Raw genomic sequence first — 25688 nt, forward strand, 5'->3', positions numbered from 1 at the left:
CACGAATAAGGATATAGGCATATTACATTCTTTGCATTTATTGTTTATTTACCTCTCCAGAGCATGCACATATTTGGATGGATCTGGAGTTTCTATACTGTTCTTTTCTTGGCCTTATTTAATGTCAAAGCAGGTTTTAGGGACTGCAGTGGAAACACAAGCTGAGGATAAAGGGAAAGTTCACCCAAAAATACACATTTTGTCATAATTTACTCACCCTCAATGTGTTCCAGACCTGTATTCATTTGTTTCTTCTGCTGAACACAAAAGAAGATATTTAGAAGAATGTCGGTAACCAAAGAGTTGATGGGCCCCATTGTATTTTTTTCGGAAGCCAATGGGGTCCATCAACTGTTTTTATACATAATAATATATGAACATACTATACAATTATAGTATAATTTTTATTAATTTTTATTTTATTAATTTTTTTCTGTGTACTGGAAGCTTCACCAAGACGAATTCCTTGTTTATGGCAGTAAATCTCATTCAGATTCTGATTATTATTATGATAATAATAATTATTTCTATAAAATTACCAAATAAAATAACTTTAAAATATATTACACACACACACACACACACACACACACACACACACACACACACACACACACACACACACACACACACACACACACACACACACACACACACATATTAACTGAAACTTGAAATTGTGGTTCAGCAGCTGCTTCAGTCAGTTTGATATATTACGTAACTCATATGTTTGTAAATACAAACACGCCGCATGCCTGTCATTATGAGCAGGTGCAGAATCTCGTTTGAAATGAGCCAATGGCGTTGAGCCTCTTGACGTCTTTAAACTGCTTTAAACCAATCAGGTGAGACGTCGACAGCAGTCAGTTTGAGTGACTCACCGGCACTCTCAGCCAATGAGAGACGACTAGTCAAGCTTGGGTGACGAGCACTCCTCTCCACGTAATGACACGGATCTGAGAGGAATCACAAATGCTACTTTCCTTTCGTTTTTACGGCCAGTTTTGAATTAAAATTACATGGTCGTCAACACAACAGCATGTGTTTGATATCCTCATGACTGTGAGTCGCTATAAGAGATGAGAAAAGCGAGGAAGCGACTGCCGGCGAGCGGATCGCAAGCGTCTGTCAGGAGACACGAAGGTAAGTTACCGGTGTCGGTCCATTATAAACTTACTGAATGTATGAGGGAAATCAGTTATAATGTCACTGACCGTGTTAGAGGTCCGTTATGATTTCACTGAGTGTGCGTGCGATCCATTAGAAAATCATTAAATGTGTGTAAGACATAACGTGTAAGAAGATCCATTATGTTGACACTAAATGATTGATTGACAGGTCCAGTATGATGACAGCTGTTACTGTTATGATGTCATTGAATTATGATCCTTAATGGCACTTACGAGATTCATTATGATGTCATTGTAATTATAGGCCTATATGGTCTAATTGGTATAAATGATCATTTTTTAAATATTAATTTTAATGAACGTTTTGCATTAATTCATGTTTTTTTCACTCTCTAAATCAAATAAGCTATTTATGGAGGTCATTGCCACTCTCTCTGTGAAAGCCATCAAGACTTCAATCATGGTTTAGTTCCTCATGTGTAGGTTTGGTTTTTATCTGTATAGTCTAATTGAAGTTTTGGCAACGATTTATGAATTTTACTTTCCACTGAGGTAAAAGTTATTTGAGGATGTTTGAAGACTTTGCCTATAAAGACTGTGCCAGACGTCGTCAGACAAGATAAAATGTTCATTCTTACACTGATTTAAGCCACGCACGTTAACTGTTTACTCTCAGTGTTCATTTTGCATCCCGCCTCAGATGTTTTGTGCTTTATCTGCAGAGCAATTGCCCTGGAAGAAACAGAAGCTGCTTGATATCCATCAGGCCCTGAACTGTGACCCCGTGGACATCGAGACCCTGCGGCGGGCGGCTGCGAGCGAAGGCGGTTTGCTGACGGATGACATTAGGAGAAAAGTTTGGCCCAAACTCCTCAGCGTCAATGTGTACAGTCTGCCTGCCAAACCCTGTAAGTGCGTGAGTTTGTGTGTCTGGAACGTGCCACAGAAACTTCAATGATGTTTACTTTTTCCTTATTTTCCTCTTCTAAAGCCAAAGATGTCCGAGAAGACCACAAAGACTACAGACAAGTGGTGCTCGATGTCAGGAGGTCAATGCGGCGCTTCCCGAAAGGTCGGAATCTGATATATCAGTCAGAAAACATGGCAAACCATCACATGATCACATGACAGACTCAGTCTGGAGAGTCTCGAGACATATATCCAATCAGGGCTGAGTGATAAACCAGTTGAGATGATAGAAGTTTCTCTGCTTGTATAAATTTGGGTGTCTTGTATGCCATGGAAGTTTACAGTTAAAGCATGAAAAAATTGATTTGACTATATTTTTCATTGCAAAATTGCATGATTTTTAAAATAAAACATAAGATAAACTGTTAATTCATTAGTTTCTTCCATTACCCCCCCCCCCCCCCATTATATTAACTTGAATAACAACTTGAAAACATTTTCATTTCAGATTGTAGTATCAGTATAATATAACAATTTGAGTGCAAATCAGTGTTTAATATATATATATATATGAAGAGTTCAGATGCAAAAGCCTCTAAGTGCCATCTGAAATTTTCTTCTAAAATGAGCATTTTTATCAAGCTTGTATATTTAAGTTCAGTAATTTCACTTTTATGACAATTAATAGGTCATTTTCATTGCCATTAAAGTGAAATAACTGAACATAAACATACAAGCTTGACAAAAAGGATCATTCTAGAAGAAAATTTCAGATGGCACTTAGAGGCTTTTGCATCTGAACTCTTCATATATATAAATATTAGTGCTGTCAATCGATTAAAAAATTAAGTAGAATAATCACATTAAAACACAAGCTTTTATGCGTTTTTAATATATGTGACCCTGGACCACAAAATAGGACGATATTTGGTCGAGATACAACTATTGTAAATCTGGAATCTGAGGGTGCAAAACAATCGAAACATTGAGAAAATCTCCTTTAAAGTTGTGCATTTATGTTGGCGATTTTGCTGCATTCACTCACAAAAATAAATATTTTATATATTTACGGTAGGAAATGTACAAAATATCTTCATGGAACATGATCTTTACTTAATATCCTAATGATTTTTGGCGTAAAAGAAAAATTGATAATTTTGACCCATACACTGTATTGTTGGCTATTGCCACAGATATACCCGTGCGACTCGAGACTGGAGACGTGATCCAGGGTCACATATTTTATAATGTAACAACTGCTTTACTCCTGTGTGTCACGTGACCAGAGTGTAATAGCAGCCTTTGCGGTTAAAATGTTTCATCATATAGGTTTTAAGAAGAATAAAGGAGACTTTTGTCACATCATCATGTCTTTAGGGTGTGTTTGACCCTGTGATAATGGAAAAATTCATTTTCTGCCCTACTTTTCTAAAATGTCCCGTTTTGCTGTTGATGTAACGGTTCTCAGGCATGCGTGTGGACGAGCGAGAGGTTCTCCAGGAGCAGCTGATAGACATCATCCTGGATGTTCTGAGGAGAAATCCCCAATTGCACTATTACCAGGGTTATCATGACCTCGTGGTGACCTTCCTGCTGGTGGTGGGAGAGAGGATGACCATCGCGATAATGGAGAAACTGTCCAATCATCATCTCAGGTGAGTTACCCGGACCTACAGCTGCACCATTAATCGTTACAAGATCGATTCAGACACCCACGGGATCAAAGGGATTCGGCTCCATGTCTATTAAACCTTTGACAAGTGCGATCACAGTGAACACTTAAATCTGCGTTCTGAGGGAGAGAGAGCAGTTATACCGGATATAAAACAGTCTTTTCAACCACGTTTCTGTCCTACAATAATTCAGATGATCACAGAAGTACTGGGATAAAAGTTTATAGTTCAGATATAATCGCTTATTTCTATGGGGGTGATCGAAATAGAGTAAATCAGCTTTTGAAAGTAACATGACACGTCAAATAAAGATTCTATCAATTTCATTGTTACACCAGTAGGTGTTTGTCTCAGTTTTGAGTAGGGCTGGGCAAAAAAATCGATTTTTCGATTAATTGTTTTTTAAAATGTGGTCGATTCAAAATCGATTCTCAAACTCCACGCATCGATTTTTTTCCATATTTATTTATCTATTACCCAAAAGCCAGTATTAGTTTTCCTCCACTGTCCATAGGCTTGCAAACTCCATTTTATAGCTAATGCTGTGAGATTTTATGTTTGTTTTATCTTAATCATAAAATAACCTCAACTAGTGCTGCACGATTTATCATATCGCAATCGCACTGTCAAGCCTACGCAATTATATGACGCAAAAAATGCTGCGAGTTTTTTGAAATAAACAAATTTGGGTTGTTAACGCAATTAATGCAGCATCTGTTAATTTTTGTTATCCTTTGGCTAGTGTTACATAATCCCACTCTTATTCATGCAAATGTTTTTAAACCATTCATTCGCGACAAGAGCTCGCTGCCTGTGAATGTCCTGACTGTGACGCACAGAAAGACTCGCGCTGATATCGTGCGTGCGCACAAGACAGCCCAGAATACAGTTCTCTTTCGCGCTTGAACGAACAATAACACAAGACAATTATGCCAAGATGTCTTTTTGTCGAGTATCTTCATAACATAAGTGCAGTCTTATGATGAACGTGATGAGTTGTGACTCGTGAGAGAGTGAGGCGCGTGTGAGATCCGCGTCTCTGGCAGCAGCGGATGGTCTTAAAGGGACAGTACACAGTAGCCACTAATTATATCTGTCGTTAAAGTTAATCAAAGAACAAAGGGAACAGAGAAAAACACTCACTGCTCTTGACTAAAGAACTTTTGTAACTTTAAAAAGGATTAGTATATATATAATTTAAAATTAATGCAGCACAGACTGTTTGATAACTTTATTAAATTTCTGTATGTCCCTGTTAGACAGGAAGGGCACAGGTAAATATGATTCTGTTTTAATGTACCCAAGTGTACCTAAAATAAAAAGAGTTTAATATACAGGTTTGTAACTCTTAATTTCTTTTTATTAATTAACCACTTGTAAACTTATGTTCACTTTTTTTTATATAAATATAGGATTTGTATTACATATATATTCATTGAGTCGAATCGAAATCGAATTTAGAATCGAAATCGAAAATCGAATCGAGAATCGAAATCGAATCGAATTGTAACATCTGAATCGATACCCAGCCCTAGTTTTGAGAACTAGTTTTTCTCAGTTCATCCAGAATCATAGAGCTCTAACCTGACCTTATGTTCTTGCCTACCTAATTCTGTGTATAATGTTTTGCATTGTTCCTTGCGGCAAAAAATTAATTATTTTTTGTATTACCATTTTCCACAAATGGATATTTTTGGATTGTAGATCAAAAACTTGACTGATAGTGTGATCGTTTCTGCAACATTTACTTTTATGCATTTGGCAGGAGCTTTTATCCAAAGTGACTCCCGTTTGGGATGAGACTGTTGTCCTGCTTTACAGCGGGAACTATTTCTGTTTCATAACTGATGGGTTTTGCAGCATCGACACTGTTATTGAACTGAATTGAATCAAAGTTATCTTTTTTTTTTTTTTTACTTTTTTTTTTACTCTGATAGTGATAAATATCCTCAGACATTTGTTTTCTTCTGTTGGGAACTGCAGGGATTTCATGGACCCCACCATGGACAACACAAAACACATCCTGAACTACCTGATGCCCATTCTGGAGCGAGTGGACCGAGAGTTACACGACTTCATGATAAGGTACACTCGATTGTGTAACGCTGACTAGTGATTATCTGTGATTGATCATCTAGAACGTGGATCAATCACAGAGATTACATTAGATAAACTACAGAGATTAAACACTAAGATGGCTCTAAATTCAGATTAGTTGAGGCATAGTATTACTGTTATTTAATGAACATAGCCACCACTTTATAAAAGCAGTAAACCACTCAATGCCGTCTTTCAGTAGATGAACTCATTGGTAAGTTTGATTAAAAAATGTCTTGTCCCTCAAATAATATATCATAACTTTCATAACCAGAAGTTTTTCCTCCATTCAAAAAATGTATGCATCTTTACAGTTCAAATAACACACATTTTTGTATGGAAACATTTTTAAGCAAGCAGGAGCTTCACATTTGTTGCTTATCTGCTGGAGTGATTGTGAATGATTGAATGAAAGTGTGTATACCTTCAGGGACAAGTCAAAATAATTTTGTGTGGTAATCAACACCACAACAGATCCATGTCAAAGGGAATCCTGAGCGTCTGAGGTTAATGTCGTTCCCTGTCCTGAAGAGGGCAGCAGAGGGCGTCTTTAAATGTGCAGACGTGACGCCTGCTAACAGGTTTATCTCCCACTGTTATACACTGAGACTATAAAGCTGCTGAAATCTGTGACATGAATCTCAAATGTCTACGTTTGGTTCCAGCAGCTGTGTGTGTGTGTGTACATTGAATCAGGTGAGAGAAGGGGAGTAGGAGTGTGTGCTGATGCACAGTGATGTTCGGTTCGCTTGAGCTCTGACAGTTATAAAACTGATTTCACTGCAAGGACACACACACAGACACACACACACACGCTTTATGTAATATTCTCACAAGAGACTGTTTTGTGTGTGTAACCTTTCATCAAAGTCACTGTCACAGGGCTCAACATTTGTTCTGGTTGGGCCAGATTTTTACTTCCCTGGACAATATTTTAATTCTCACATTATTTTACATTTTTAAATGCATTATTACTATTATTATTATTATTATTAATGTCAGAATAATACTAATATATATATATATTACAACAAATAATTGTTCAGCCAGTAGAGAAAATGTGTTTTAAATAAATAGGCGAAAATTAGTTTTTTGAAAAGTAACTAGTTTTCTTTTCCACTTTATTAAATTATTTATAATAAATAAATAATCTTTTGTAAATTATAAGAGTTATTTTTAAGCCTAAATGCGTAATGTTTAGTCAATGTGCCTCTACTCTGGAATTTAAAATGAATTTTATCAACCTATCTATTTGTTATTCTTCTAATTTTGGTTGTATTTAATTTTATTTTTGGAAGAAAAATGTGTGTGTGTGTAGCTTATCTTATATTATATATATTTGTTGGTATGTTACTGTTATGATGGAGCTGTTTTGTCGTTGATGTTTGTTTTCTTAGTACATTTAAAAAAAAATTGCAGTAAAATATCAAGAGATGAAGTCATAGAGTGCAAAAAACATTAATGTATTTTTTTTGTGCAAACTTCAGCAGCTTACTGTTAAATCAGTCTTGCAATATTGATAAATCCTCATCTAATGTATGCTATCCTGCATATTTACATCATCAGATATAGTTAAACCTCACAGAAATTACAAATATTTAAGTTTGCATAAAATGCATGTACAAGTTGTTCAGCAACAATAAGATAGATTGTAGAAATGTAAGATCTGGGCTGAAACTCACACACACTGACTATCTTTATCGTTGAGCTCTGTGTCAGACAGTTTAAAGTGTTGCGTATTCCCCACACACTCTCAATGTCATCTTGTGTTTTAGCTTTTGACAGCCATGTGTTGTTTATTTGTCCTTTGCAACCTGATGCATAGAGTTGCGTGCGATCTTGCTGTGCGACCATCTTGTTTATGTGAGAACCATTTGGTTTGACAAGCCAACAGAATCACTGATATGTGATTCATTTATGACGTCCCGAAAGTGTGTGTGTGTGTGTGTGAGAGAGTGTTCAGATAAACCTGTAGCTCTGCTTTGCGTGAGTCTTTTCCGGCTCTAGTTTGTAAAAGCAGGTTATTTATAATGGCGACTCATCTAAAATGTAGAGAATAAGAGGTTCCTCATAAATATTGCATCGGCACGTCTCGCCGCAGTGCCGGTCCACAGGTTTAATGGTGTTGCTCACTCAGGTGCTGTTGCTTTTGCTTTTATGAATCTTTCCAAACAAGTTAATAACTTTTAAAAAGCCCTAAAAAAAGAAGCGTTGCTTTTCCGTTCCCGTTCCTGCGTCAGTTTCTCTGCATTTACTGAGCTCTCAAATACCGCCACTGTCTTCCGGCTTACAGAAAGAGCTTCGCCCACTGCGAATCATGACGATTGCTATTGTTCTTGGTCACGCGGAGAGTTTTATTCCCGTCTAGCATGTGCTCGTGACCTTGCAGCACATTTACAAGGCAGAGGAAAGCCCGTTAAATTGCTCTCATGGAATATCAGTGACTGTGATTAATGAAGGTGTCAAACATGCGTTCCTGTGTGTCGCACATGCTGAATGCTTCGGCGGGTTTTAGAGGAGTTTCGGGAGAGCTCTGCTGTGTCCTGTCATGTTTGAATGTCGGTTTCACAGATTAGAGGCTCCTTTAAAAGGTCATGTTGCCATTGAGCATGTTTACTTATGCCGGATTCATGCTCGATATGGCGCACACAAGCCTATGGTCCCGCTGCATGAATGCAAGTTTGTGATCACAGACCTCAGGGGGTCAAATATACACTACCATTCAAAAAGTTTTGGATCGGCAAGATTTTTAATGTTTTTTAATGTTTTAATGTTTTTAAAAGAAGTGTTCTGCTCATCAAGGCTGCATTTATTTGATTAAAAGTACAAAAAAAAACCCAGTAATATTGTTAAATATTATGACAATTTAAAAGAACTGTTTTCTATGTGAATACATATTAAATTATCATTTATTCCTGTGATCAAAGCTGAATTTTCAGCATCATTACTCCAGTCTTCAGTGTCACATGAAAGTTCTAGTTCATTTATTTGAATTATACATGTCTTTACTGTAACTTGATCAATTTAATGCATCCTGACCCCAAACCTTTGAACGGTAATGTATAATGTTACAGAGAAATGCTGTTCTTTTGAACTTTCTATTTATCAAAGAATCCTGAAAAAAAAAAATGTACACAACTGTTTTCAACACTGATAATAATAATAATGAATGTTTTTTGGGCATCAAATCATCATATTAGAGTGATTTCTGAAGGATCATGTGACACTGAAGACTGGAGTAATGATGCTGAAAATTCAGCTTTGATCACAGGAATAAATTACACTTTACAATATATTCAAATAGAGAACAGTTCTTTTAAATTGCAATAATATTTCACAATATTGTTTTTTGTGTGTGTGTGTATTTTTAATAAAAAAAGCATCCTTGGTAAGCATAATAGACTTCTTTTAAAAACATAAAAAATCTTAACAATCCCAAACTTTTGAACAGCAGTGTATATCCAAATAAATAGAATTGACAATAGATTGTAGAGATAGTTTGACCAAGATGGAAAATATCATGCAAAAGATAATTAGGTCATTTGTACTTTATATAATGTGCAATTGTTCATTTTGAGCTGATGATGTTGATTATGCTGATCATTGCAGGTCTGAGGTGGGCACGATCTTCGCCCTGAGCTGGCTGATCACATGGTACGGCTACGTCTTGTCAGATTTCCGGCATGTTCTGCGGCTCTATGATTTCTTCCTGGCGTCTCACCCACTCATGGCCATCTACTTCGCCGCTGTGGTAAGGAGAAGCGTCTCTCTCTCACTTTAGTCAGTCCATCTCCTGCCTTTCAAGGACATCGAGGCAGTGCTGCGTTCTGACCTTTTCAGTGTTCGTGAGAGAGAGGAGGACTGAAGTGTCTTTTAAAACTATTTTTAACTTGACCGGGCATCCTAGAAATGCTGAAAAAGCTGCTTTCACACATTCAAATTAGTTTTGAAAGTAATTTGAATCTGTGAAAGCAGCTTTTTCAGCATCTTAAAGACAGCTTTTTTTTTTAAATCTTAAATACACCAATACACATTTTTACTGGTAAGATACCATTGACGCATCCGCACCAGAAGCTCTTTAGTTTCATCTGTCCAATTTGACAACGTTTATTGTCTTCTGAGTGACAGGCGCAAGGGGGCCGTTCACATTGAATGCTTTTAAAAATGCGAGACGCTGAGTAGCATAGAATACAAATGCTGGGAGTCAAGATGAGCATTGCATTTTTAGAAACGTGAGACGCGACGCTGAAAAAGGGGCGAGACGTGATGCAACAGTTAAAGTTGAAAAATTCCCGTCTAGTTCATGTTTACATAGACAAACAGTTAACAAGCTGTGCAGTGAAACACAGAAATGCATTCTGGGTGAACTGGCCCTCTCTGTAAAGAGCGCAGAGTCATTGTGCCATCTCAGTGTCGACTTTATGATTGGCCCAAAGCAGACTTATTATTATTATTGTATGTGCTCATACTGGATATTTTTATTTCATTTTTACTGATTTTAGAACCTCACTTCACTTCAACTATTTATTTCAGTTAGTTTCCATGGCAACATTTCTCATTTAAGATTTTAGTCTAACATTTATTATTATTTATTGTGTAGTATAATTTAAAATTAAATATGAAATTATAAATATTAAAATATGTTATTATTATTTATTTATTACTTATTTATTTTAGTAATTTTTTTATTTAAATATTAAATAATACATATTAATATAATAATATTTATCATTTATTTGTTTAATATTTTATTTACCTTTCATTTATTTTAGTTTTAGTAATTTTAGTACTTTAAGTTTTTTTTTTAATAATGATAATAATAAATATTTATACTATTTATTCTTTATTTATTTATAATCACTTATTTTAATTTTAGTTTTAATAATTGTTGTACTGTTGCAAATGACAATTAGAAATGATGCTTTTGTAACCAACTGAGATAAATAAGTTTTTATATAATATTTATGTTATTTTATTTAATTTACTGAGATTTATATTTTAATTTAAATTATATTTTTAAATGTAAATATAATTATAAAAATTAAATTATATTTATAAATATTAAATTATATTTTAGATATTTTTTTAAAATGTCCTGTTTGATCTCTAAACTGATAGTTTATAAAATAATGAATTTGACTGTAACTATGGGTATATTTCTAGAAAATCCTGTATGTGACACACATCCGTTGAACATTAAAAAGCTCTCTTTGCAAGAATAGCGCTCTTTTGCAGGGAACAATTGTTTGTACTCTGCGATTACAGCAGAACTGAACAATCATGTGCTGTTGCCCTTCAGACTATACACAGGCTTTTGTAATCCAAAAAGAGGATGTTGTTTACCATGTTTTGCCCGCGTATTTGTTAATTCACGTATTTAGGCGATAGCTAATTCATCAGCACAACAACAACAAACCTCTTTCCAAAAGAGAGGCAAAGAATTTTCTTTTATTTTTCCACTCCTTCCTCGTCTAATGCGAGAATCGAGGGCACTTTGTTGTAGCGGGATCAGTTAATTAAACAACTCTAATGAATTCACCAGAGGTTTGTGTGGAAGGCTGCGTGTTTGTGCTAGAATCCTTTAAACGCGGCTCTTTCTTCTGTCTCCACGAGCAGCTCCCCTGTCAGAGACAACGGGGCCGGGGCCGTTTGAAGTCAGGATAAGAAAGCCAGCCGGAAATGTAGTTCATCCTGCGTCTTAGGTAGTTCGACGACCCGACTCGGCTCTTGCTTGACCTCTGCTGGGATGAATCTGACCGGGCGTGACTCGCGTGAGGAGGGTGTAGTGAACATCTGCCGGCCGAGCTTTAGTTTACGGTTATGGCTGAAAACCTCATTGCTGTTTGCTCATAAGTGAAGGAAACAGTGGGTTTTGAAGAGCCTGGCACACCCAGATTTCTAACATAAGTTCTGGTCCACGTCGCATCTTAGGGTGTGATCACACTTGTACCAAAAAAACATTTAGTCCTGGTCCGCATATATATATAATTTACAATTATTCACAATTTTAATAAACATACTATATGAACATCCTTAAAGGGATAGTTCGGCCAAAAATTATATTAAACCCATGATTTACTCACCCTCAAGCCGTTCGAGATGCATATGTCAATCATTTTTCAGACGAACACATTTTCAGTTATTTTAGAAAATGTCTTAGATCTTTCAGTGGTTATAATGTGAAGCTATGGGGTCCACCTCCTTCAAGTCCCAAAAAAGTGCATGCATCCTTCACAAAAGTAATCCATCCGGCTCCAGGGGGATAAACGAAGGCCTTCTGAGGGTAATCCGTGCGGTTTTGTCGTAAAAATATACATATTTAAAACTTTATAAATGAAAATATCTTGCTTCCGGCAACGGTCGACGCGCGTTCACGGGAGATGGATGCCGGTGTATGACGTATGACGTAGCGTAGGAAGCGTCGTGACGTAGAACGAAGTATAGCTAAATCAAACGCTACGTCCTACGTCAAACACCGGCATCCATCTCCCGTGAACGCGCGTCGACCGTTGCCGGAAGCAAGATATTTTCATTTATAAAGTTTTAAATATGTATATTTTTACGACAAAACCGCACGGATTACCCTCAGAAGGCCTTCGTTTATCCCCCTGGAGCCGGATGGATTACTTTTGTGAAGGATGCATGCACTTTTTTGGGACTTGAAGGAGGTGGACCCCATAGCTTCACATTATAACCACTGAAAGATCTAAGACATTTTCTAAAATAACTGAAAATGTGTTCGTCTGAAAAATGATTGACATATGCATCTCGAACGGCTTGAGGGTGAGTAAATCATGGGTTTAATATCATTTTTGGCCGAACTATCCCTTTAAAACAAGATCAGTTTAAAATCAAAAAGGACAATATTTGTTTGACTTGTTTTAAGAAAATATATCTTTAATTAAAAACAAATTTTAGGTTTTATACTCAAAAACAAGAAAAGGCTATTTGAAAGCTAAATAAACCTTCTTTTAGCAGAAATGGGCCTTGACACAATTTCGGCTAATTCTTCAGTTTTTTTCCTATTTGATTTTTATATTGCAAAAATCATTCACAGTTAGTATTTTTGTGTATTATATATTTTTTTATTTACTGCATTATAATTATTTATATATAAAAAATGTACACAATGTTTTTTTTGTTTTTTTTTATCTTATTTAAGTATAAATTGAACAAAATCTACTGAATTTTATGCTTAAAACAAGAAGAAAAAAATATATTTGAAAACCGTAAAACACCAAATAAATAGGGCAGAATTTGGGTTCAACACAGTTTTGGGTAAATCCTTCAGTGCTTTTGGTTTTCAAAGTTGTTTTTTTCTTGTTCTAACCTGATCAGACCTGAATATCTCTGCTTATGGATATCTAGTTTACATGATACTAGTTTATTGTTTTATTATACATTTTATATTTTTGAAGTTATGAACTTCAAACTTTAAACCTACTTTGCCTGCTTGAGTGACTTTTCTCTTCCTCAGAAGTGTCATTTTAACATCGTAAACATGACTTATAGTTGCGCAAAATCAGTCGATCAGATTGAATTGTCATTTTCGTGCATCAGTGAGGGAACTGTGGGCGGTAAGTCTGACTCTCTCTCTCTCTCTCTCTCTCTCTCTCTCTCTCTCTCTCTCTCTCCCTCTCTCCCTCTCTCCCTCTCCCTCTCTCCCTCTCTTGTCAGATTGTGTTGTACAGACAGAAGGAAGTGAAGAGCAGCGAGTGTGATATGGCCAGTGTTCATCACCTGCTGTCTCAGATGCCTCAGGATCTGCCGTACGAGGATCTGATTGGTCGAGCTCAGAAACTCTTCATCAGCTGCCCGCCCTCTCTCATGACCCAGTCTGCAGCGCTGCAGTCATGCAACATGTGAGACTCTCAAACACACTCTTACATTCACACACACACTTTTACAAAGGTGTTTTACGTCTTCAGTTAACTATGGAAAACTATCAGCAAAAAAATATAATTTAATTTATTTTATACATATATTAATACTAGTATTAGGGCAGAATGATCAGTCAAATCTCAGCATGGCTTAGTTTAATATGTTTCAGAGTGAGATGCTGCTCTGTATTTTTATTAAATACAAATTTTTTTGTATTAATTTCTGGAGTATTAGTATTGTCTTTTTATACTGTTATACAGTTATAAAGCGTTATTTTTATTAATTCTTATTTCAAATTCTGGAGTCTTTTTTATAGTTATACAGTTAAATTACATTATTATTTTATTAAATACAAATGTTCATATTATTTTCTAGAATATTCTACATATATGCTCCTTTTTAAATATAGTAGTATTATCACAAAAGTAATACATTTCTTGTTTTGTTTAATATTTGATTTAACAGTATTATTATTGTGTAGTCATATATAATCACACTATGATTTTGCTTTTGACAAATTCTGCAGCTTTACAAATAAGCACAGTATTTTTTCTTTCACATTTTAATTCACAATACAATTTGTATCAGAAGAATCGCTATAGTTTTTTTTTATCCCCAAATAATTCAATTCACATTTATTTGTATAGCGATTTTCACAATACACATCGTTTCAAAGCAGCTTTACAGAAAAGAGTCCACATTACAATTTACAGTGATCTGTTATCAGAGAAAACTAAGTTATGTATTTCAGAAATGTACATATACAAAACAAAAAAAATTATTATTTTAAACAATGTAATAATTTAAGGCAAATAGTTTAGCATACAAATAACATACCAATTCTAGTGCTGTTATACTGTAGGATTCACACACACACACACACACACACACACACACACACACACACACACACACACACACGTTTAAACTAGTCTTTGGCCCTGAGGGGTGTTGGTTTCCACCTGTGTCCATCAGGTGGAGCTATTGAGAATGATATCATGTCCCGTCTGTTGCGCCCCTGTTGTGTGTGAAGGACGCTCAGCCGGATCTGTCTGCGTCTCGGCCCTGTGTGTCTAAACACTCGCTGTCAGTCTGCAGATTGCGTTTGCAGATGCAGGTGAAGCCACTTTAATGATTTATCTCTCACGGCAGCAGGAAACGATTCCTCCGGCATTCAGCGGGAACTGAATTCAAGTCCCTCAGCGCTGAAAAAGCCATCAGAGGGGAGATCTGTCTTGTTTAAGATCTCCCTGCGTCTGCTGTCGCCTATGAAGATTAAGAGAGAGAAGAGACAGAAATGAGAATAAGGAAGTGACAGAAATGAGAGAGTGATAGAGAGGGGCAGCGAGAGAGAGAGAGACGGGAATGCGTGAGAAACAATGTGTGAGAGAGAGATATTAACACTAAAATGAGAAAGATGTATTTTTTTGTCTGTGATGTCTGTCTTATGCAAATCAGTCCTGCAAAAAGTAAGCTCCGCCTCTCTGGGTTATTAATGCTCTACCCTAATTTGCATAACCCCTCCCCCACCAGCATCTGTGGCCTCACTGAAAAGCGAAGAACATACGTGTGTGTGTCAGTGATATGAGCAGCCTGTCGCGAGGCCGTGACCTGTGACCTTGATCTCTATTGTTCTGTTTGACCCTGTGGAGTGCTGTAATGAGGAGTGGCACGTCCTCCCTAATGGCTTTGACCCCCACATGTTCTTCATTAATACCCCCTGCACACACACCCTCAGGCGGGACACCCTGCCCTCTGCTCGCACCCGACTTCATAAACACAGTAAAATTATATCATCCCGAGACTGATGCTCTGATCTCATCTTTCGGTGTGTGTTAGCGCTGGCTGTTGCGGGTTTGAGTAGATCACGCATGTTCAGGAAAGAAGAATTTCCAAGCATCTGTCATGTGTTTGTGTGTTTACCTGGTATAGGTTGATGGATTTTGAGAGCTTGTGGATTGAGGGTGTTTGTGTGCAGGTTGTGACCTTGTATCTCACAATTGCGTCTATTTTTTGTAATTGCAAGTTGCAACTTTACATCTCCCTTTTGCGTCTACCTTTAGAATTTTTACTATATCTCACAGTTCTGGTTTTATATCTCCCAAATGCATCTATTTTTAGTAATTGTGATTTATTTTATTTTTTGCTCACAAATCTAACGTTCTATCTCACAATTATTATTATAATTTTTTTTTTTTACAATTGCAAATGTATACTTTCCAATTGCATCTATTTTTCACAATTGCAACAATATATCTCACAATTCTGACTTCCTATCTCCCAATTGCATTTTTTTTTTATAATTGTGACTTTATATCTCTCAATTCTGCCTTTATTTCTCTTAATTGCATCTTTTCTTCTTACAAATCTCATATTTGCATAATTTTTTTGTAATTGCAACTTATATTTCACAATTTTAACTCAAAATCTTACTGTTTTTGTAACCCACAGAGTTTTTTGATTGGTATGTGTGCAGGTTAAAATCAACTTGTAATCAAAAATAATTTTCTGAACTCATGTTTCAGGTCTTATTTTGAGTGATTCATCCATGCATGTAACTTTAAAGCAAACACAAATTGTGTAATCCGAATCTTTCATCAACCTTTTCAGATGATGTCCTCTAGGCCACACGGGATATTCGATTATGTATGTAACTGAAAGCTAAATACTTCTATATTTGACTGCAAACTTGCATTCATGTCAAAACCTTAATTTAAAAACAGTTCATCTACCCATATACAGATACAGAACCACAGTTCAGAATCTGCCACACTAAATTGAAAGATTTCTGCAAAATGACTGACGTTAAATAACATTATGGTGTGTCCGAAATCTCGAACTGTCTGAGTAGTTTGAATTGGAATTGACTGTGTGACCATTAAAATATGTATGTTTTAAATGGAATGAAAATGAGAAATTCGAACTTACTTGCTTCATCCGCCGTGTTGTCATTATCATGTGACCTACAGGCATCAGTTGCGTCGCATCACTGCCATTCATAAATCCTCTCGTGTGGCATCATGGGACAGTAAAGTGTCCATCGAATGTGCACTTCAGAATCTCGCCAGAAGTAGTAGATCATCCAGGTACTTTTCGAATACTATATAATAATAGGGAAGTATGCGATTTCGTACACAGTGTCAATTTACACATCCACCTAGAGCCAGTCTGAACCCTTGAGCACATATATAAAGCTTTCGCATACTTCGGAAAGGCCGAAGCGAATCAGTCAGTCTGTTGCATGTTTTATTGCATACGATTTCTGAACCCCACAACACTGCACATTTTGGTTTATTTGACATGCCTAATTCAGGTCACGGAGCGCTTGATGAGCTAATGAACTAATCAGTCAAATCAGGTGTGTTAAATAAGGGAGATCTAAAATGTGCAGGGATTGGTTAGAGAAACCAGGGATGTATCTATAAGAAAATTTTGTCCGATACCGAAAACCGATTATTCTTTATATTTGAAAGACGATAACTGATATATTGGGCGATAAATCTAAATCCGAATTCGTATTTAGCCATGTCCCAAACACACAATTATAATGTTCTCATGTTCTATGTAGCCGATATGACAGACTTGCACAAACCTGTGTATTTTCCCCTTTTGAAGTGATTTCAATCATATTTCAAGCAATTTAAAGTAGGGCTGTCAAACGATTAATCGCGATTAATCACATCCAAAATAAAAGTTTGTTTTTACATAATACATGTGTGTGTACGGTGTATAATTATTTTCTATATATAAATACACACACATGCATGTATATATTTAAGAAATATTTGCATGTATATACTGTGTATATATATTTATATTATATATAATTTATATTATATTTATAAATATTTTATATATAAATAACACATTTTTCTTAAATATATATGCATGTGTGTGTATTTATATATAGAAAATAATTATACTCCATACACACACATATATTATGTAAACACAAACTTTTATTTTGGATGCGATTAATCGCGATTAATCGTTTGACAGCCCTAATTTAAAGCCATCATGTTGAACAGTGCGCATCTGAAGTGTCTCAGCTGAAGGAAATTATCCATTATTTATCGGCTTTAATATATCAGCCAAATGTTCTTACTGGGCCGATAACGATAACATCTAAAATGAACATATATCGGCCGATACCGATATGGTGGCCGATACTGTATATCGTGCATACCTAAATGAGACGTATGGTCATTTGTTTGATGCATGTTGCGTATTTTTTTTAGCTGGGTTTTTAATCATTCTTCTGAGAACCAAAGTCTCAAATTCCCAGACTACAATGAACTCTTCTGAGGAAGAACGAAGCGCTGTGAGTGAATGCGTAGAGACTATTGGACATTTTTTTTTTTGTAGACCTTCAGATCTTCGTGATATAGGAACGTTTAACCTCCACCTGTAACTTTAATGCGTTTTTAAGAGCGTCCAGTAAGCAAAAGCCTTCGGTGCATCACAACATGCTTGAGCGAGCAGCTCATGGTGAAGTGACAAAGCGCCAGCACTTACGGGTCATCAGGACATCAGGGCTGATTCACAAAGGCCTGCAGAGCACACACTCACACACACACTCACACTCACACTCACACTCACACTCACACAAGCCGAGTGCAGACTGATGGGTAATTGGACGTACCATCTCAGCAGCAAGTGTCTAATAATAGGGCCATCATGCGTGTTAGATGGAAGGACGCATTGAATTAGAGCATCCCACTGAACTGTGTTAACCCATAACGTCATGACAGCGAGAGAGAGAAGGGTTTAAGTATATGCTGTAAAAGCCAATCACAGGCTCTCCGGGCTGTAATGGTGATCAGGTTTACAGGCACGTTACACTTGTTGGAGAGCAGGGGCAACTTTAGGGTCAGTGCATATTAAGCGCTTAGTTCGGACATATGCAGAGGCTGTAACTTTATTACTTTAATGTTCAAAGGTTTGGGGTCGGTAAGAGTTTTTTTAGTGTTTTTGACAGTAGGCCCATATAGTCTAATACATATATATATGTATATATATATAAAAAATGTGTAAAAAATTCAAGTTTTCAGAGTTTTAGTGTCAGTACTACATTAAATTACTATATATAATGCTGAATATAATCTATAATATTTGCCAAATGTCTGATTTTAGCAGTAAAAACATTATTTTAAATATATCTAGTCAGTGAAAGAGTGCAAATATTCGTCTAAAATAATTCAGTATTTTCATCTTCAGAATCATGAATATTGTTATTCTGGTGTCTCTATTGTCCTGTGCTTTGGGTTTCCAGCACAAGTCCAAGCCTGTTCATTTACACACACACAATGTAATACCAAATCTGGCATTTTAATCAACAGTTCATTTGTTAACCTTTTATCATATGTCTTGGAGTATCGCAATAATATCGTATCGTGATATGTATCGAATCGTGACATGAGGGTATCGTTACACCCCTAATATACATATATAAAACGTTTGCCCTCATATTTTATGCACTAACACATGTGCATGTGAACAAGGCTCTCAAAGAGGAGGAAGATGAGGATAGGGTTTCCGTGAAGACTGTGGAGTTGTGATGGTTTGACTGAGTGCAGCCGTGGAAATGTTCTTCCAGCGTAAACACATCCATCATCTGCTGTATCTTCTTCACCACAGCGAGAACAGATTGAGCAAGAGGAAGAGGGTGAAGGAAAAACAGAAGAATGATGTGACAGAGGTCACACAATCTGCTGCTTCTGAGAGAGGAAACGGTAAAATTAGAAACTGTTTTAGAGACAAGAGGGAGGGAGAAAAAGCGATCAAAGACCGTCAAGACGAGCCACCTTGAAGAGAGCGCAAACCAAAGACGAGGATTCATCTCTGAAGACGCAGGAAGAGAGATTCCCTGCAGAGCTGATCACGTTAGGAGTTAAAGGGACCGTTCACCCCCACACAAAAAAAGATAATTCTGTCATTATTTGCTCACCCTCGTGTCCTTCGAAACCTATATATGCTTTGAATAGAATCTGTGTAGGATTTTCTCCCAGTTTTTGCCATACAACAGCAGTTTCACGTCTGACAAGCTCCACAAAGTACAAAAACACACAAAAAAGGACCATATGCAAGCCTTGTGAAGCTTTGTGTGAGAAAACCATCAAACAAAGTTATTCTTCATTCCCCATATTCACGGGGATCAGTTGTTTTGGCACCGATGACGTCAAAACCTGGTGCAATGCAACTAGACCGCATTTTTGCAAATAAGATTTCAGTAAATATTGTACATAGCAATCACTTTAGGGTTTTATATAGTATTATATTATAGGAGTTATATTTTATTTGTTCCTTTATTCATTCCTTTTATGTCTATATCATTTTAATTAAAGGGGTCATTAACTGCATTTTTTAATTTTATAATGTTCTTTTAGGTCCACTTATAATGTAGCAAGATTTTTACATCAAAAACATCGTAATTCAGAAGTAATAAGCTACTTTCTATCCTGTTTTTGCATAATAAAATATCTTTCGACGTCTCTCCTGTTGAAATCCGGTGAAATTCAGCCATACATGTTATAAAAATGGGTCCCACTTTATATTAAGTGGTGTTAAGTACTATGTACTTGCATCAAAAAATAAGTACAATGTACTTATTGTGTTCATGTTGTATTGTAAAACACTTTTGCTGCTATTGAGGTGTGATACGGGTAAGGTTAGGGACAGGTGTGGTTTAAGGGTGAGTTAAGGTGTAAGGGAAGGGTCAACTGTGTAATTACAAATGTAATTACATAAATTGATTACAGCTGTAATTACATGCAGGAATTTTTAAAATGTAAGTACAATGTAAAAACATGTAGGTACACAATAAGTACATTGTATCAAATTATTAATTTCAATGTAAGTGTACTTAAAGCCACTTAATATAAAGTGGGACCTAAAAATGTTTTTTAAATATTAAAGATACTTAAAGGTACAGCGTTGGAATTAATCATTTTTATTTATATTAATTCTTTACTGTATTTTTATCACATTATATTAATGTTGAAACGAAGACAGAAAGGTCTCGTTACATAGTTCAAACATTTGCCAACTGTGAAACATTTATGCCTATTACATATGCTTTATAAATCTTGGTTGTGGCAAATAAAGTTTAAGTACTTGGAGTTGCCACAGTTATATTTAATAGGATAGCTTAACGGTTTTTCATGCAAAAGAATTATGAATGAATGTACCATTGTTTGCCGGACTGTCATTCTTATATTCATCGTTCATGATTTTCTCAGTAACGTGAACTGTGCCTTGTTTAAAAATGAATCTGCAGTAAAGCGAAGCAAACAAACGAACGAGTGTCTTACTGATGCGATCTGACTGGAACTACGTTGAAAATAAAGTTCATCCACGCTTCATGTTAGGATCACAAGGATGGCAATGCAAGGACTGTGTTTTTCCACAACTTGTCACAAAACGTCTTCTCTATGGTTTTGTTGCTAGAGTAAAACTGTTTTTGCGTCTCTCTTGTATTTACTACTACATAACATGCGTGAATCGTGGGCGGGGCTAAAGTGGCAATGATGTAGAAGTAGGCGTCGACCTTCTTCTGCGGAGGCGGGACTATGACTTCATCATAGACTGTAAAAAAATATGGACGTAGTGTCCATGACGTCACCCGTAGGTTTCTGAAGACCGTTTTTGAAGCCTAAAGTGGGCGTAGCCGACCGCCGCCATCTTGGCAGCGCGTCACTCCCAAATTTATTTATTTTTACAGTCAGACAATGAACTGACGTGACGGCTAACAGACAGCAGACAAACGGCTAATGATGACTAATGACCACAGCAGCGGGAATCCACCTGTCACTCAAAAGTGGACACCCTTAATTATGCAGAAATTTAAGGCTTAATATCATTTAAACGGATGAGTTATAAAAAAATTCACCCCCTCACAGTTGTCATGAAGGGCAAAATTAGCTGTATAGACCAAAGCCACTTTTTGCTCCAGGCTGTAAAACATGTTTTTTTCTGCTGTAAAGTTGGGCATTTTAACATGGGGGAGATCAGATTTGACTCACTTCTGCATCCAGCCTCAAGCGGCCAGTCGATGAATTGCCGTTTAATTCACTTCCGTGTTGGTTTCAAGAGAGAGACGGGGAGGTTGCCGCTTGGAAGTCATACTGAGACAAAATCTGAAACGAGTTGTTTTGGCAGCTTGGTTTCAATAAAAGCTGGTTTTGGACTAATATTTTTTTATAGTACAATTACCTCTTATATGTCAAAAGATCAAGGAAAATTAGATTTCTCAATTCATGATCCTTGAGTGTCACCGCCCCACTGGTGGGCCCACAGCCATTACATATTTAAAAACGCAATATCCTAAACCTAAATCTTGACAAACTATATATCATCATTTGAAAGCTTACAATCTATAGTTTTCGTATTTGGTGACTGATTATCAAAATAAATGACAGAGGAGACATTATTTATCAATTTGCAACAAGAATATTTCCATACTCCTATATGGTGTGTTCAGAGACCTTTATTTTGAAATAGTGTTGAGCATGAAAAATCATGAAAGATTTGTAGAAACCTCAGTTTGTTTTCATGCCAAGAGTTCAAAAGATAACATCCATTATTTTTTTTTATTTTTTTTTAAAAAGGTCTGAAAATGTTTTAAATATAAAGAAAAAAATAATAAAACAGCGGCGAGCTATAATGCACATACCTGATATTTTTATGTGTTTATTAGAGGTTGAATTCATATAAATATCTGCCAAACTTCCCATACTACTTCTCAATAGGATGTCTATTTCATAAATTGTATGAAAATCATGGAAATATATGGTTCAGATCACTCAAACCACATATGGAAATGGAGGCGCCCTTATATGGGCAGTAATGGAGTCTGTTTGTCACCTAGTGAAAAAGTTTGGTACTGCGCCCAAACAAAATCTTACTGAAAGCTCATTTTTTGGAGATATCAACCTAAAATTTGAAACACAACTTTGTGATTTTCTTGCAATTTTAGAGTCCGACATGTTTTGAAAATATATATTTTAAATAAAATATGAACAATAACATTTTCATAAACTCAAACTTCTATAACTTTTTTTCTATTTTACTTTCTTAATTTATTTCATTTCTTCAAAAGATCTACCAAATGTCTTCTTTAAAACAAGACCAATCTTATGTCTGTATTCCAAAGCATACTTGAATTACAACCATTTACGTTCGGAATGTGCATTTTCATGTCTATGCAAAAAAGGTGTATGTGTGTGGGGTGTGTGTGGGGTGGAGGAGGGGGGGGTGACACTTAAGGGGTTTAGTTTAAGTGGAAGTACTAAAATAACTAAAACTAAATGAAAATGAGAAACAATAATTGCACTTTACGCAATGCTGATATTTAATTTCAGAAGAGCTGTGACACAATGCACGAGTTCTTTGGTGCTTTTAGTAACCCGACTGATGAACTGTTGCTGAATAGAGAAGAGCGGCGTAAAGATCCTTCCCAAAATCCTTTCATTAGAGGTTAAGGCCGACGTGAGTGACAGCGCTCCGCCGGGCCGGCGTCACCGCATTATACTGGGGTTTCGTCAGCGCAAACCACTGGCTCTCCCGGGCCTTCCGCTGGTAAAGGGAAAGTTTAAAAGTTAATTGCTCTGCTGTTACCTGTCAGCTATTTCCAGCAGTGGCGCATTAGCTGGAGATACTAATGAGAACTGGGGGAGGCAGGAGAGAAAAAAAGCATAAAAACCAATGAAGACTTAGAGACGCTGAGCCCGTCAGCGCCTGCCTATGGTGTTTCTTGCACTTTTTCATTAAATGTTGAATGTATTTCTGCTTGTTTTATTATCTTGAGTGAAAGGCATTTGCATTCCATGTTTACTATTCTTCCATAGAGACCGTAATGAAATGGAATTGAATATTTTATGATTTTTTAATGATGTTTTTCCTCTAAACTGTCGAGAGAAAGTCTGCTTGGTGTAGCCCTCAGCATGGGCTCCGCAGGATTTGGGAAAACTCCAGAAATGAGGATCTATCCGATCAAGACTTGAGGCCATGCCTCCGTTCTCATTCCAGTTCCCTCTTTCTTTTGTTCTGATGATTCACCCAGTTATTCTTTTCTTGCTGTTGTTCTCTAACCAGGCGTCTAACATGCCCTTTTTGTCGGTCGCTTGGTTTCTATTTCTGTCGTTGAATCTCATTGGTCCACAATTTTCCTGGTTTTATTATGCATGATTTTTGTTATTCTGTGTTTGTTTTCTTATCTGTTCATGTGGATCAATTTGGATCAAATCTGTTTAATTAGATATGAATTTTGTGGCTTCATGCACCATTTCTCTTTCAGTGAAGACAAAAGATAAAGATAAAGTGTTAAAGGTCCATTAACATTAAACATTATACCTGACGAAAACATTCAGACTAAATCATACAGCATTTATAGTTTATAGCATTTGTTGTGTTTGCAGTATTGCTAATGTGTCTAGGTTTAAACCAGTGTTATCAGAAACTAAAACAAAACGAAAAAATACTCAAAATAAACATTTATATTAATTGAAATAAATTCAAACATGAATTAAAAAAACTAACTTTTATTTCAGTTAGTTCAGTTTAATTTGAAGTACTAGAAATTAAATGGACATATTTAAAAAAAAAAAAAAGACAAAAACAACTTTGGAAATGTTTAATGTCCATTTAGTTTCAGTTGAAGTACTAAAATGACAAAATGAAAAATTTATTGAAATTAAATGGACATAAAAAAAGCTGATTAAAAACGCAAAAAAAAATTACTCAAACTTTTTAAAATTAAAACTTACATGAAATGAAATCAAAATGACAAACTAAAACTGAAATAAAATTGATAAATTAGACCAAAAAAAGTATTAAAAATGACTAAAACTTCAAATAAAATTGAAATGTAAATATAAAAATTCAAACTATTGATAAAACTATAATGTGCAAAATAACAAAACACTCAACAAAATGGCTAAACCTTTTAACTAAAATGAAAATGAAAATGCAAAATATAAAAAAAAACTCGATTTCAAAATCTGAATAAATACTTAGCATAATAATGATACTAAAACAACACTCTTGTCTGTTTCTCTGGCCAGAATCGCCATCAGCACCTTTACGGACTTCCAGACGTCCACGCTGATGCAGCGTCCAGACTCGGTCCTTCGCCAACAGCTTCAGAAGCGCCATGAAAACCCACCGGCCCTTCCCATGAGCACCCAGCCAGCGAACACTAACCAACTCATCAAGATGGCAGTGTGGGGTCTGTCCGCCACGCTAGGGGCCGCGGCGCTAGCTGTGGCCCAGACCGCCATGGACTGGGCACCTGAGTTTCTGTCCCAGATCTTCTGACGCAAAGCGCCTCGTTCTCGTCTGCCAAACTGACATTTGCAAAATATGTGTTAAGTGGTGCAAAACACCCCGAGAAAACAGATAAATAAGCTGTGGCTTATTTATTTCCGAACCCTTTCCTGCTTTTCTTATTTATAGATTTTAGCCGAGCTAATATTGGGGAAGTGGGAGGAGTCAAACGAGGTTTTTGTAATCATAAGCACTTCTGGATGTCGTTCCATCAGCAGAATGTCAGAGAAAGTGCTCTGCTAGGGCATTCAGAACAGCAGCAAGAGCACAAATTATTAAAAGGCTGCTGAACGCCGTCAGTAGTGAGTGAAGCTCATTAGAGAAAACGGGTGAAGGCTGAAAGACCACAGAGACTCGCTGGTGAACGCAGCACTTTACAACTAGTTTATTCCAGAGCGAGAACGCTTGCACACATGCTTTCAGGTTCAGGTGTTAGATGTCATCTGAGGACCCCCTGAAATGAGTTATACATTGGTTTGTCTCATTACACTCACGATTTACACAGTTTTCGGTGACGCTTTATTTTACAGTGTCCTTGTTACATATGTTACGTGTACTTACCATAGTATTAACAGTAAATGATACATAATTACATGCAACTAACCCTCAACCAAACCCTAATCCTACCCTAACCCTATACTAAGTACATGCAGTTGCTTAATATTACTCAGTACTT

The 25688-nt window shown here is 36.3% G+C and overlaps 1 protein-coding gene across 1 annotated transcript; it reads left to right on the plus strand.

Annotated features, from left to right (window-relative positions):
• The first annotated feature begins 905 nt into the window (after positions 1 to 905).
• LOC307163097 (TBC1 domain family member 20) lies at positions 906 to 25611 on the plus strand. The gene is made up of 8 exons (XM_079878956.1): positions 906 to 1143; positions 1853 to 2038; positions 2122 to 2202; positions 3508 to 3694; positions 5696 to 5797; positions 9419 to 9560; positions 13487 to 13671; positions 24751 to 25611. Exons 1-8 carry the CDS (start codon positions 1080 to 1082, stop codon positions 25001 to 25003), a joined length of 1200 nt encoding a protein of 399 aa, XP_079735082.1. The 5' UTR covers positions 906 to 1079; the 3' UTR covers positions 25004 to 25611.
• Positions 25612 to 25688: the final 77 nt, after the last annotated feature.

This window comes from Squalius cephalus, assembly GCF_949319135.1.
Source record: "Squalius cephalus genome assembly, chromosome: 8".
Taxonomy (NCBI): domain Eukaryota; kingdom Metazoa; phylum Chordata; class Actinopteri; order Cypriniformes; family Leuciscidae; genus Squalius; species Squalius cephalus.

Coding starts and splice junctions, on each gene's coding strand:
- LOC307163097 (XM_079878956.1), top strand. CDS start 1,080: ATGAGAAAAGCGAGGAAGCGACTGCCGGCGAGCGGATCGCAAGCGTCT. Junction 2,203..3,507: donor AATGCGGCGCTTCCCGAAAG/GTCGGAATCTGA, acceptor AACGGTTCTCAG/GCATGCGTGTGGACGAGCGA. Junction 3,695..5,695: donor CTGTCCAATCATCATCTCAG/GTGAGTTACCCG, acceptor TGGGAACTGCAG/GGATTTCATGGACCCCACCA.